At 35.0% G+C, this 13,058-nt stretch overlaps 1 protein-coding gene across 1 annotated transcript in view; it reads right to left on the minus strand.

Moving 5' to 3' along the window:
* LOC140154375 (protein unc-80 homolog) overlaps positions 1-13,058 on the minus strand; it is a 157,233-nt gene that overhangs the window by 99,734 nt on the left and 44,441 nt on the right. The window contains 11 exon segments of the mRNA XM_072176942.1: positions 235-369; positions 924-1,105; positions 1,462-1,600; positions 2,336-2,452; positions 2,455-2,511; positions 2,514-2,564; positions 4,888-5,106; positions 5,547-5,758; positions 8,550-8,654; positions 10,630-10,779; positions 11,488-11,607. Coding sequence (XP_072033043.1) covers positions 235-369; positions 924-1,105; positions 1,462-1,600; positions 2,336-2,452; positions 2,455-2,511; positions 2,514-2,564; positions 4,888-5,106; positions 5,547-5,758; positions 8,550-8,654; positions 10,630-10,779; positions 11,488-11,607 — 1,487 coding nt within the window.

Genomic DNA, 13,058 nt, shown 5'->3' on the forward strand with positions numbered 1-13,058 from the left:
ATACTCGCCAACATTTCACTACTTAAGCCATAGTATTGAAGAATATTTAAAGCAAGGATTAAAACAAAGCTATGTAGAATTTATACTTGTGTCATCAGCATTTCCACTGCCAAAAATATCACAATTTTCTGCCACAATTATATAAACGTGAATAGATCATCCAAATCAAGAACATGAAGCATATATACAGTCAGAGCAGAAAATAGAAAAACATTTCAACATGAAAAAACTTACCGTTTCCTCTTCGGTGGAGACTTTTTCCTCGATATCAGAGGCCAAGACTGGCATCCATGGTGGATCATCTACTGACACATGAGATATACCAATAGTTGGTGATGGCACGGTGAAGTCTATACTTGGAGGTGGGACCTATTTAATACACACCACAAAGAGTGAAATGTACTACATGTTACCATGGCAGTGCAACAAAGTTGTTATGTACATTTATAGCTAACTTTTGTCTCTACATGGCTGTTCATGATATCAAGCCTAGGGATAATAGTTTTTTAGATTTTTCCTGGGGTCATCTTTAATACAGTATCACAGGCCACCGACTCACACAATATGCATTATCAAAATTCCACCAATAATATTGACATTTATTTTGTCGGTGTCCTTCAAAAAATAATGCTCACGGCACATATGGCAGCCACTGACATTCTACATAAGGCAGGTATTACACTAATATGACTAAGCTGGTATGGTCCTTAAGAAGTCTTATTGCACATGTAGAAGATTTTGTTTAGAACTATTTTCAATTCTTCTATTTAACACCTATTCAATTCACAGAAAATAAAATTCCTACACTCATACACATGAAATTGCAATAACCAAAAACTATCTTGAAGATGAATAATTTACTCTTCTTTTCTCAAAATGAAAATGTAAAGACAAAGATTTTAGCATTTTGATTGTCTCTATACCCTGAAAATATGTGATGCTTTCTCCTCCATTCGAGGCCAGACTTGATGACGGAACCTCCAGAGGACAGCAAATCGTTGTATGGCATCCACACGCTGGCCAGCCTCACGATGATTCATCTCATTTGCTATTAATTTTGACACCTGGTCTGGAATCTTGACAGAGCAGATCAGCACCATTGCAGCTGATGAAGAAAAAGACAATCAAACAGTGACACAGAAAATATTTAGTAAAAAATAAAAGCATAAAGCAACTTTTAAAAGGATTTTTGGGTTTTGATAGTTTTAGTGATCAGTATATTTATTTATAGCACATAACAGAAGCAACATATACCATGGCACCCAGTGGTAAAACATGATAATCAGTATACCAGCTACAAATGTGATACTGCATTAACGTCATGTGAATATAAATTTTGTAAAGTTCATATTACACTCTTTGATATGCCACAAATTACTGACAAAATTCTGACAAACCATACCAGGGTTCAATTATAAAAAGAGGTCCTGGTATGTAACCTTGAGGTACACCACAACTCACCTGCAGCAGCAGCTAATTGTTGACTGCTATCAAGAAGTAGCTCCCAGGCTAATGGCAATGTATCTGTGTACAATTCATCTGTAAGTAGTGGTGCTGATTTGGCGAGCATTGAGAGTGGACTATGCCATAGGAACATGGACTGCAAATTAACAACATAAAAATACCATAGTATCAACATTTATTTAGACTTTGTCTTGTCTTTCTTGCTATTAGTTTTTTGGGTTTTTTTTTTTTTGGGGGGCTTAAGTAGAAATTTGAAGTAGTGCCACTTCAAATGCTTGAAATCATTGGGTAGTATCATTAATGCAACCCAGTGCTAACTTGTGTTATATAGGCTACACAAAATTAGGGGTCCTGGTATGTCACCTTGAGGTACACCACAATAGCAATGTATATAACACAAGTTAGAATTGCTTTTGCAACCACCTGCTACCACCAGCTACCTTGGGTAACAGAATAGTGGACAGAATAACAGATGGCCCAGAATGAACAAAACATTTTTGATCTCGCTTCGGTGGTCGTTTCCACCAAATTTCATGAACCTGAGACAATCTGTGGCAATTTGACCCTGGATGACCCAGCATGACCCCAAAATAACCTTGACATTTTTGGTCCCACTTCGGTGGTTGTGTCCACCAAATTTCATGAACAATGCATGGCAATTTAATCTTGGATTACCCTGAATGACCAAAAAAACCAAAAATTTCAAGAACATTCAATAATATATGACAATTAAATTACCCTTACATAAAGCATGGAAAAACAGCACATTATATGGTTTGTGTTCCATGAGGTTTTTAGGCAGATTCGTGCAAAGGGTCAATACAATGCAAATAAATTGGGAGAGAAGAGTATAAAAATCATTGTGACATACCTGTTCTTTCATATACCTCAGCATAGGATTGTCTTCTTTTTTGGTCCATTCCAAATCAACAGGCAGGGTAGCCGCTGTCAATGCAACAGCTGAGTTTGTGCGGCTGCTACTAACAACCCCGTAGCGTTGGAGCGCAACATGCTGACTTGACGGTCAAGGGTTGAAGAGGTGCTCTCCGTCGATGATCGCCACGCATGCTGCGTGGGGTAGAGTGAGTCTGTCCAGATTCCTGTACAAACTCAAACATAAGGTTGTAGTTGTTTAATTTCGACTGCAAAATTAAGAAGAATAGTTGAGTGTGTGTTAGACTTAGGTGTACTAACTAGCAGTGTTACTGGTCTATTCCAGCTGAAATTCATACACCCCCTATGGAAGACATGACCTTAATCATCCACACAGGGAGTGTGAATTTCAAATGGGGTTACCTGAAGGGGTAACTCCATTTGAAATTAACACTCCCTCTGTGGGAAATTAAGGTCATGTCTTCCATATGGGGTGTATGGATTTCAACTGGAATACCTCATTGTGTTAATTGATTATTACAAACTTCTTAAATATATCCATCCATAAGGCGACTAAAACAAAACCCTGTTCTACGGCCTGACCCTTTTTTTCCCCTTTTTTTTTTTAAATTTGGCTAAAATCATGTAAAATCAGCCATTTTGGGGCCAAAATTTATTGAAAGGTCCGTCTGCCCGTAGAACAGGGTTTTTTTTGTCGCCTTACAGACCTATATCTATTGTGATCTTTAAAAGATACATAATTATACTAATCTTAATCAACATCTTGTGAAATATTTGTAAATTTTGAAAATTTATAGAGCAATACTAGTATTATTTCTGCTTTGTATAATAATTTATTTGAAGATAACAATCAAATCTCAATTTACCATGCACTGTTACCTAGTAATATGATCTTTTTGCCAACTTTTGTTATTGAAATATCTACTTTGCTTTTGTTATCATAGGGCACATGTCTTTAACTGAGTTACAGCTTTATAGTGACTATTGAAATGGGTTATTCCAATTGAAATTCCCTGTGTGGAAGATTATTAAGGTCATGTATTGTATAAAGGCTGAAGACTGTATTCCATAGGAGATGTATGGATTTCAACTGGAATAACCCAATATGTGATGGAATCAAGCAAAATGTGTTGGATGTCAACCATATTATTATTCTGATCATTCTCACTCATTCATTTTACAGAATGCTGAAAACTACACAAAAAAACACAACAGGCATAAAAATGTGCATGTCATATGTGGAGAACAATGGTCATGCAAATAGTGCAGTTATTATAGTTTTGATATGATTATTAGCACACACTTAAAAAGAAGAAATGCTATCTTCTAACATTATCTCAAAATTTGATTTTCACCATTTCCAACTCAATATGCTTAATAACATCACATGCGTACACTAGGTTTTATCTTGCTACACTTCAAGCTGTTAATTTGCCTAAAACTACAAATATTAAAGCTAACATGCATATCTTTGACAAGATTCACACATTAACTTTAATGTTCAAAAATATATGTGATGTGATCAAGCAATATCAGTCTGAAGTAGACCCAGGTCAATTTTGGGATTCTTACATTTTCATTTTCAGCATATTCAAAACTCCACATTAAGAAAACCCCAAGCCAATACGACCTTTGATTACAAAGTTAAAACAATTTGAACACAGGTACATTAAAAAGACAGAAATGGAGAAAATCAAGTTTAAATTGCATTGAGTCATTTTAGCACACCTAAAATGCATGTAAATACATAGTTTTGAATAAATAAATAATAAATATATCGGTTTTAGATAGGGCTACGAAATTTGGCATAACAAAATGCTAAACTTGTGATATTTTAGAATATTAAAATTTCACAATTTTTGAGGAAGTTGGATGGGGTCAAAAAAGTCACCGTCACTTTTTAACATTTTTCCTTTGGAATTTCATCCAGAAATATTTTTATGTGAAAGAAGAATGTTTTTCCCTTCCATTTTTTGCAAAAAAGTTAATTATGATTTTCCCACCCCTGCACACTTTATTTGGTCCATATCTCAAAACTTGGATTGCCAAGTTCCGACTGATTTTGCTTGATCACATCGCATATCATCACTGGGCAGGAAAAACTTTCTATGTAAGTTTTCACTGTTACTCATTTGGAAAAACAAGGAACAGTGCAAGATGTCAAATTTGAAGGTATTTTCATTTATCAGGGAACATCAGACTAAAACTAATAAAAAGCAACATCTTTGAACAGTTAGGCAGTTTTTGGATCCCCTTCAAAATAACAATATCTTCAAATTTGACAATTTGTACTGTTTTATGTTTCGTTAAATGAATAACAGTGACAATCATGGCTCGAAAAAGTGGGGAATTTGGGAAGCTCATTCCCAGGAAATGTTGGTGTTTGGAGGGAAATTCTGGTATTTTGAGGGAAATTGTGTCTTTTTTGTATAAAAACATGCTGTAAATTATCCGTGGTGACAACATAGGAGGTTATTCCTGCCCATTGAGGATATGCACCAAAGAACACAAAGATATGTAAATTTTCACCTTTCTTTTATTTGGTTTACTGGTTTCCATTTTTCTCAATCTCTCCTCAGGATCTTCCAGTTCTTTGAGTCCTCTAGGTAGGTTATCTTCACCATATATAGCCCTAGCAGCCTTCATCAGACGATAGCAGTTACGTTTTTGTCTCTCAAAGCAGTTTGGATGGCAACACCTCTGATGGTCACAAATGAAGTTTGTCTTGCTGGCAATTTCAACAACAATCTAAAGAAAAATGATCAGTTACTGCATCAGTTACTATTTTAATTACCAAAGAGTAATTGAAGGGGTGGTGCACACATAAAACACATGTTACTGGTTTTGAGACGAATTGGTTTTTTTGACCGAGTGGACTGAGAAATCTGATTAGTAATACATGTAATATAAGCATAAAGCACAATGATGAGTTCTTTATAACAGATTATATGTTATGGTGGCATCATTCGTACCATGTTAACCAGTCACTTGTAAATTTAAGGGTTGGCACTTTATTGCTCTTTGGATTACACACTATTATTTTTGTTTCTAGAAACACTAAATCAGTTGGATATTTCTTTGAAAATATGCCAAACCTAGGGTTATTGGATATAAGGAGCGTAATTCAAAATTCAAATTAAAAGATTATGTTTTAGAAACCAGAACAAGTCACCACCATCTTAACTCACCGGTATCCATGGCATATTTTTGCTGAGATCAATATCATCCAATCCAACTGTGTCAGGAGAGCCTGCTCCATCAGCCGTCTCCTGCTCTTGTGGGCTCACTTGATCACTGAACACGCTACTGGTATCCCCGGTAGAATCCTCGTCAACAGATATTGAGCTGATCTTGCGCCTCTTATCACTACCTGAACGCCCAAGCGCTGAGTGAAAAGAAGCTGTACGTGAGAAAAGTACATTTGCGAAAAACACTTAATTCATGCGCACCGATACAACAAGAAGCGTGTGAAAAGAGGGCATAGAAGGAGAACAAAAAAGAACAAGTCCTTTGTCTCAATCAACCAGTTATGCCTATTCCACCTAGAATTTGGCAAAAATGGTGGTGACCCCTCTGCAGTGAGAAAAGTGTGATGTAATGGAAAAAACTACGATGTGGATGATTAATTGAATGATTGATAGAATGATTAGATGGTTACCTGACCATAACGCATAATGTGAAATGGATGTCTGGAAAGTTTGTTGCATTCAGACTTGTGTAAACATATACATTGCAATGTAAGGCATGATCGGTTCAATGGAAAGAAGCTAGTCCATGCTTTTTTTTCTCTATATATATTTTGCAGAATAAAAATAAAATAAAAATAAACTCATGCTGTGAAATTCTGATAATTTGATCTGATATGCAAAAATATGATTAATGATATTATGCCTAATAATTCCAAAAAGAATTCAAATTGGAGAAATAGACAAAAAGAAGTCACATTTTGAAATAACTTATTTGATTGAACTTTCAAAGAGACACGGTGAAACGTGACAACATAAAAAACATCTTAGAGATACTTCAAAAAATATACAGAAACATTTACACATATAAACATATGAAGTAAATCAAAGCAAACATTAACAAATCAAGATGTTGATGATAGAAAGAAAGAAAAATCAAATACAATTGGCACTATTATTCAAATAATATAAATTGACAATGTTGAGAACAGAAGCTAATAATTTTAGAGAAAGATGTCTTTAATGCTCTTTCCCTGGCATGGTTATCGAACTGTGTGGTTAGTAATAATAAACCTACGGTCCTGGGTTTGGTTTGGGGTTCAATAGCTTATCTCCTTTCCTCATTAACATTAGGACATCAAGTGATTCAAATATTATAGTTTTCAGGCAAGGTTCTGTAAAAGCGGTCTGCCAATTTGGCAGTGGGGTTCTTGTTGGGTAATTAAATCATGTCATCATCACATTGGCACCTCATTCGCCGATCAAGCTGTGGGTGTAGCATCCCATGACCTAGTTCTTTTAACGTGATAGTCAGAAAGAGAATTAGAACACCGCTGAAGGACCTTGGTGAATACTATAATGAATTTCAATATGTGTTTAGGCTAACAAGTATAAAAGCAAATGTGATAAAATTATTTGACTTATGTCCTCAACATTATTCTTTAACCCAACAACAAAAAATACTAAACACAAGGCTCACATACGGCTATAAAAATCAAAAGATCAAATTAGATAGTAACTCATTTTTTGACATACATAAAGCCCCATCTGTTTTTATCTAGGTTTGCTAGGTTTTTTGATAATACAAAGTTGATTATCATTTTTATCCAAATTCCTATCAAAGTCTTTACCATACACTGTAATTATGATTAGATTTGAAACCATCAATGACCAGTCCAGATGATATAATAGAGAGCTGAATAAAGTTCAATGACACATAATTTCAGAGGTTGAACACAGATAATATATTTGACCCAGGGTGTTACAATAACACTGGAATAAGTTTTAATCAAAAAAAAGATATCTAATGACTTTTTCGTTGTTTTCATTGGTTTTCTCAATTTACAACTACTATGAATAGGTTAATTTTCTGATGAGGTAAATATATATTTTAATTGTGTATCAGGTCAATTTGATTGATACTGTGAGGTCTTTTAAGTAGAAATTAAGCACAAATTATTGCACAATATCAACACCATTGTGTAGAGAGAAACTAATTTTCAAAAGGTAAATAAAACATATTTTCCAGTATCAGAGCACACCTGTCAGTATGCCAAAGGTTAATATTATCAGTACTTAGAAGTACACCTCACCGTTGGCAGGTGACAATTTAAGATTTGTGTGTGCAATCTGAATGTTAAAAAAGCAACTACTGTAGTCAGGTTACTAAGTTTGTAATAGAATAGTCAGAGCACACCTGTCAGTATGCCAAAGGTTAATATTATCAGTACTTAGAAGTACACCTCACCGTTGGCAGGTGACAATTTAAGATTTGTGTGTGCAATCTGAATGTTAAAAAAGCAACTACTGTAGTCAGGTTACTAAGTTTGTAATAGAATAACCAAATCAAGAAGTAACAAAAAATCGATGATAATAATTGAAGCCAAATTTTATCATTTCTGACAATTTATTATTTCACAAAATGATGAAATAATTAGAGTAACTGGCAAGAAGGGTTTCATTTCATTTCAATTTCATAATTTACATATGGAAATGGCCCAGATCAGCCTTTTAGCTGTTCTTCCCTTGTTTCCCATTTTGCATCACAGTATTGCGAAAATAGGGTCCTAAGAAAAGAAAATATAAATCATATCATGACAATGATGATGATAATAATAATAATAATAATAATAATAATAATAATAATAATAATAATAATAATAATAATAATAATAATAATAATAATAATAATAATAATAATAAAGTAGATAAAACAGAAGAGATGAAATGAGCAAACAAGGTAGCTACTGATACTACAAGAAGAAATTATACTGAGAAGAGAGAACCTATGAATGCATTCATGATATACCTACATAATGAAACTTGCAAAGCAAATTAACATACGGAAATCAACTGAAAAATGAAACAAGCTATTATAAATCATGCATCAGTCATACAAAAACTAGAAAAGCTCATGAAATGATGAGAAATTAATTTGAAAACAAAATCAAAATCAAAAGAAGTGATTTTGAACACAACCGTAACCATGGTGAATCCTCTAGCTACCTGCGGGGCAACTACTCTCATGGTGCATGCCAACTTTGGGTTCGCCGTCTGAGCTGAATTTCACATGAGGAGTGGTGTCCATAGAGCCTTGATGCGTATTACCCCCTGTTGACAGGTGGACGGACGAACAGACGGATGGACGGACGAATTATGGTATGCATGTGTAGTAGTAGTGATTAGTAGTGTGTTAGCAATGAGAAAAGGAAATATATAATAAAATAAAATATATGATTTCTGGTGTTTCATGATGAAATTATATTTGGTGTTTGTACCATTCCTTGCAATTGACACCCCCTCCCTCACTCCCCGTTTTGGTAACCATAGCAAATCTGTCTTTGGACCAAATCTGTTTTCTATTATACCACAGCAATGCTCAATTAATGTTTCATAGCCATGTTATACTATGTCATTTATACACCAAACATTGAAAATCTTTAATTTACTTTATTAGATTTTGGTCTGTAAATAAGTTCTTTTCCTAATTTAACACCCATCTCAAGCAGGTAATAATATGGGGTATAACCCTGCCTCATCCAAATGAAATGAGCGAGAGTCACGTTGGAATAATGCATTATGTCTCTTTAACCAAAGTGGCCATCTTGTTTTTGCTTGGCTCCTCACTGTAATTTTTTTTTTTTTGGTGTGCTACCTCTCTGCAAAGTAAATCAGTTTTTTACTTTCCAGCAGATACCAGTACCCATTGTATACCCCTGAGCACTGTTTGGGCTTGAACCCCTAACCTTGTAGTGCTACCATGGGGCTATAATTGACACTCTTCAGTTTATAAAGTAGACAACTATTATTTCCCAATAATATATATATCTATTAACTCAAAATGTTATACACAATGTATGAATAACAATTACATGTACATAAAATAAATTAAAAAAAATAACTGATCATAAAAACTGTGTGATTAAGGTAACAACATCATGAAAGGGATATTATTGAGGATGCAAATAAACATTAGTTTCAATAATTGCTGGATCCATGGTTCATATAAGGCAAGCTTCCATCACATAGTCTAGGCTTTAATAATAAACATTTGTTTACTTGACTTTTCTCTCAGCACTAAAGATAATAGTGTTTGTAAATGCTCTAAATATATCAAGTCTTTTTTTTTTTTCTGAGCATATAAATACCATAGGGCAATTGAAACATTTCTGATATACAATATAATTTACTGGGATATTTTGCTGTTATTTACATCCCAAAACTAAAACATGAAATAAAGAATTTGAAAAAGTTAACAAGTACATCAATTATAGTGTAGACAATACTATATAGCAGGATGATGTGAATACAATGGACAATTCCAGTTTAAATCCATACACCCTCTATGGAAGACATGACCTTAATCTTCCACACAGGGAGTATGAATTTTTGTTTGTTTGTTTGTTTGTTTGTTTTATTTCTTCTTTTGCCTGGGTTACTCATTCAGTGGATGTTTAAGGTATCCTCTGTTCTTCCATGAGGCCCAGGGGATTTCAAATGGAATCACCCATTTAGGTTCACACTCTATCTGTGGAAGATTAAGACCATGTCTTCCACAGGGGGGTATATGGATTTCAACTAGAATGGCCCAATATTGTGATGTGTTAGGAGTGTCATCTTTTAAAACAAGAAACATAAAAGTGAAGGGTATTTTTCAGAAAAAAAATATATCTTAATGTTCTATATCTTGTTTTGTTTTTTGCCAACATTCATCATCCTGTCTGGCAACTTGTTCCATCTCCTCTCTCATGTTTTTTTATTTCCAACTGTTTAAACATCATAAACTGTGCTATAAAATGGAGAAATAGTGCATTTTTAAAGCATTGATATCACATACAAACCAAATAAATGACCAACCAATCCATGTAGTTTGAATTATGAAGTAATATCTGGTTTCTTGGTTTTAAAATATATTACATATCTGGTTTCCTGGTTTTAAAATATATTACGGTTCTATAATTAAAATAAAGACCTCCCTGTATGCTCTGCAATATGCAATAATTACTTCTTATATCAACTTGGATAAACTGAAATAATTACCTAAATCACTACATCACAAACATACACAGAAAATATCTGTACCCACCAAACAAAGAATCAGGACGGCTGCTTTTTTTATCACGGCCAGAAGGAGAGGTATTTTGATGCCGCCGTAGTAACCCTCTACTTTGTTTACGGTTTCCTTGGGTTGGTGCATTAGACTGAGTTGGCATCAGAGGAGGGAAAGAAACACTCGCTGTAAGGTGAAGACAAACAACAACAATAAAATAATAATTCCTACTTGTTATAAAGAAATTGGTAGATGTTTGCAGAAGTTACACATTTGTATGAATGATGTCAATCACTGCTAATATATACTGACATAGACTGATATCCTCAGCCGATCAACATATCCGAGACACTTTCTTTGACCTCAACTTCATGTTCAATGTCATATGTGGTACCTTCATGTTCAATGTCATATGTGGTATTTATTCAATTACTGTTATGTTTGCCACATTTTCACAAGTTTATTACCACATTTATGCTTGCTGTTCCCCATAATGTTAAAATCTCACTTTTCAAAAATTGTTGGGTTGTTCTGGTTCTGCAAAATCACTGACTAAGGGTTAAGGAGGTGTCTTGATTCTATGAAACCAAAGAGATTAGACCCAAAGAGTATTAACTCAAAATTGCCCTGTGTGTAATGCTATGGTAAACCCGCCAATTTGATTTGTCACACATGGGGGACAAATAGTGTACCTCCAGCGTGTATCGGCTTAAGCTCGAAATAGAAGAATAATTGGTGTCTGTAAGCTTGAGTGTTACAAAGGTTTGCACATCTTTGAACTGAAGTTTGCTGGAGGTTTGAACTGAAGTTTGCAAAAGGCATAGCAAAATAATCCAAAGACTATTTTGCCCTCCATGATCGATACCAGAGTGTGAATTCTTTGGTTTGACTTACTCTTCTTTTCTTCTTCTTTAGCTGCCGAAGGTTCCTGGTTCAATTCTGGGGTACTGCTATGGTGAGAGTCTTCATCTTCTCCGCCAAGTGCAAAGCTGATCTTCCGTTCGCTGGTACCAGCTGCATGGTTCAACAAAAACATCACAATTAATCTTGATCACAAACTCAGCTTTTAGGTTACAGTTAATCCATTGTATAAAGGAGAAATTAATCTAATCATTCATTCTACTTTTCTTCATCATGGTAAACATTACACCTTTTTTAATTTATCTTGAGGGTTTCTTTTAAACATATGCTATATCTGGGAGGTGTTGGGCTTGGTATATATGCTACTCACTCTAAGGATTATCTACATAACATATGCTATATCTGGGAGGTGTTGGGCTGGGTAGATATGCTACTCACTCTAAGGATTATCTACATAAGATATGCTATATCTGGGAGGTGTTGGGCTGGGTATATATGCTACTCACTCTAAGGATTATCTGCATAAGATATGCTATATCTGAGAGGTGTTGGGCTGGGTATATATGCTACTCACTCTAAGGATTATCTACATAAGATATGCTATATCTGGGAGGTGTTGGGCTGGGTAGATATGCTACTCACTCTAAGGATTATCTACATAAGATATGCTATATCTGGGAGGTGTTGGGCTGGGTATATATGCTACTCACTCTAAGGATTATCTACATAAGATATGCTATATCTGGGAGGTGTTGGGCTGGGTATATATGCTACTCACTCTAAGGATTATCTACATAAGATATGCTATATCTGGGAGGTGTTGGGCTGGGTAGATATGCTACTCACTCTAAGGATTATCTACATAAGATATGCTATATCTGGGAGGTGTTGGGCTGGGTATATATGCTACTCACTCTAAGGATTATCTACATAAGATATGCTATATCTGGGAGGTGTTGGGCTGGTATATATGCTACTCACTCTAAGGATTATCTACATAAGATATGCTATATCTGGGAGGTGTTGGGCTGGGTATATATGCTACTCACTCTAAGGATTATCTACATAAGATACGATATATCTGGGAGGTGTTGGGCTGGGTATATATGCTACTCACTCTAAGGATTATCTACATAAGATATGCTATATCTGAGAGGTGTTGGGCTGGGTATATATGCTACTCACTCTAAGGATTATCTACATAAGATATGCTATATCTGGGAGGTGTTGGGCTGGGTATATATGCTACTCACTCTAAGGATTATCTACATAAGATATGCTATATCTGGGAGGTGTTGGGCTGGGTATATATGCTACTCACTCTAAGGATTATCTACATAAGATATGCTATATCTGGGATGTGTTGGGCTGGGTATATATGCTACTCACTCTAAGGATTATCTACATAAGATATGCTATATCTGGGAGGTGTTGGGCTGGGTATATATGCTACTCACTCTAAGGATTATCTACATAAGATATGCTATATCTGGGAGGTGTTGGGCTGGGTATATATGCTACTCACTCTAAGGATTATCTACATAAGATATGCTATATCTGGGAGGTGTTGGGCTGGGTATATATGCTACTCACTCTAAGGATTA

This window comes from Amphiura filiformis, chromosome 6, assembly GCF_039555335.1.
Source record: "Amphiura filiformis chromosome 6, Afil_fr2py, whole genome shotgun sequence".
Classification (NCBI taxonomy): Eukaryota; Metazoa; Echinodermata; class Ophiuroidea; order Amphilepidida; family Amphiuridae; genus Amphiura; species Amphiura filiformis.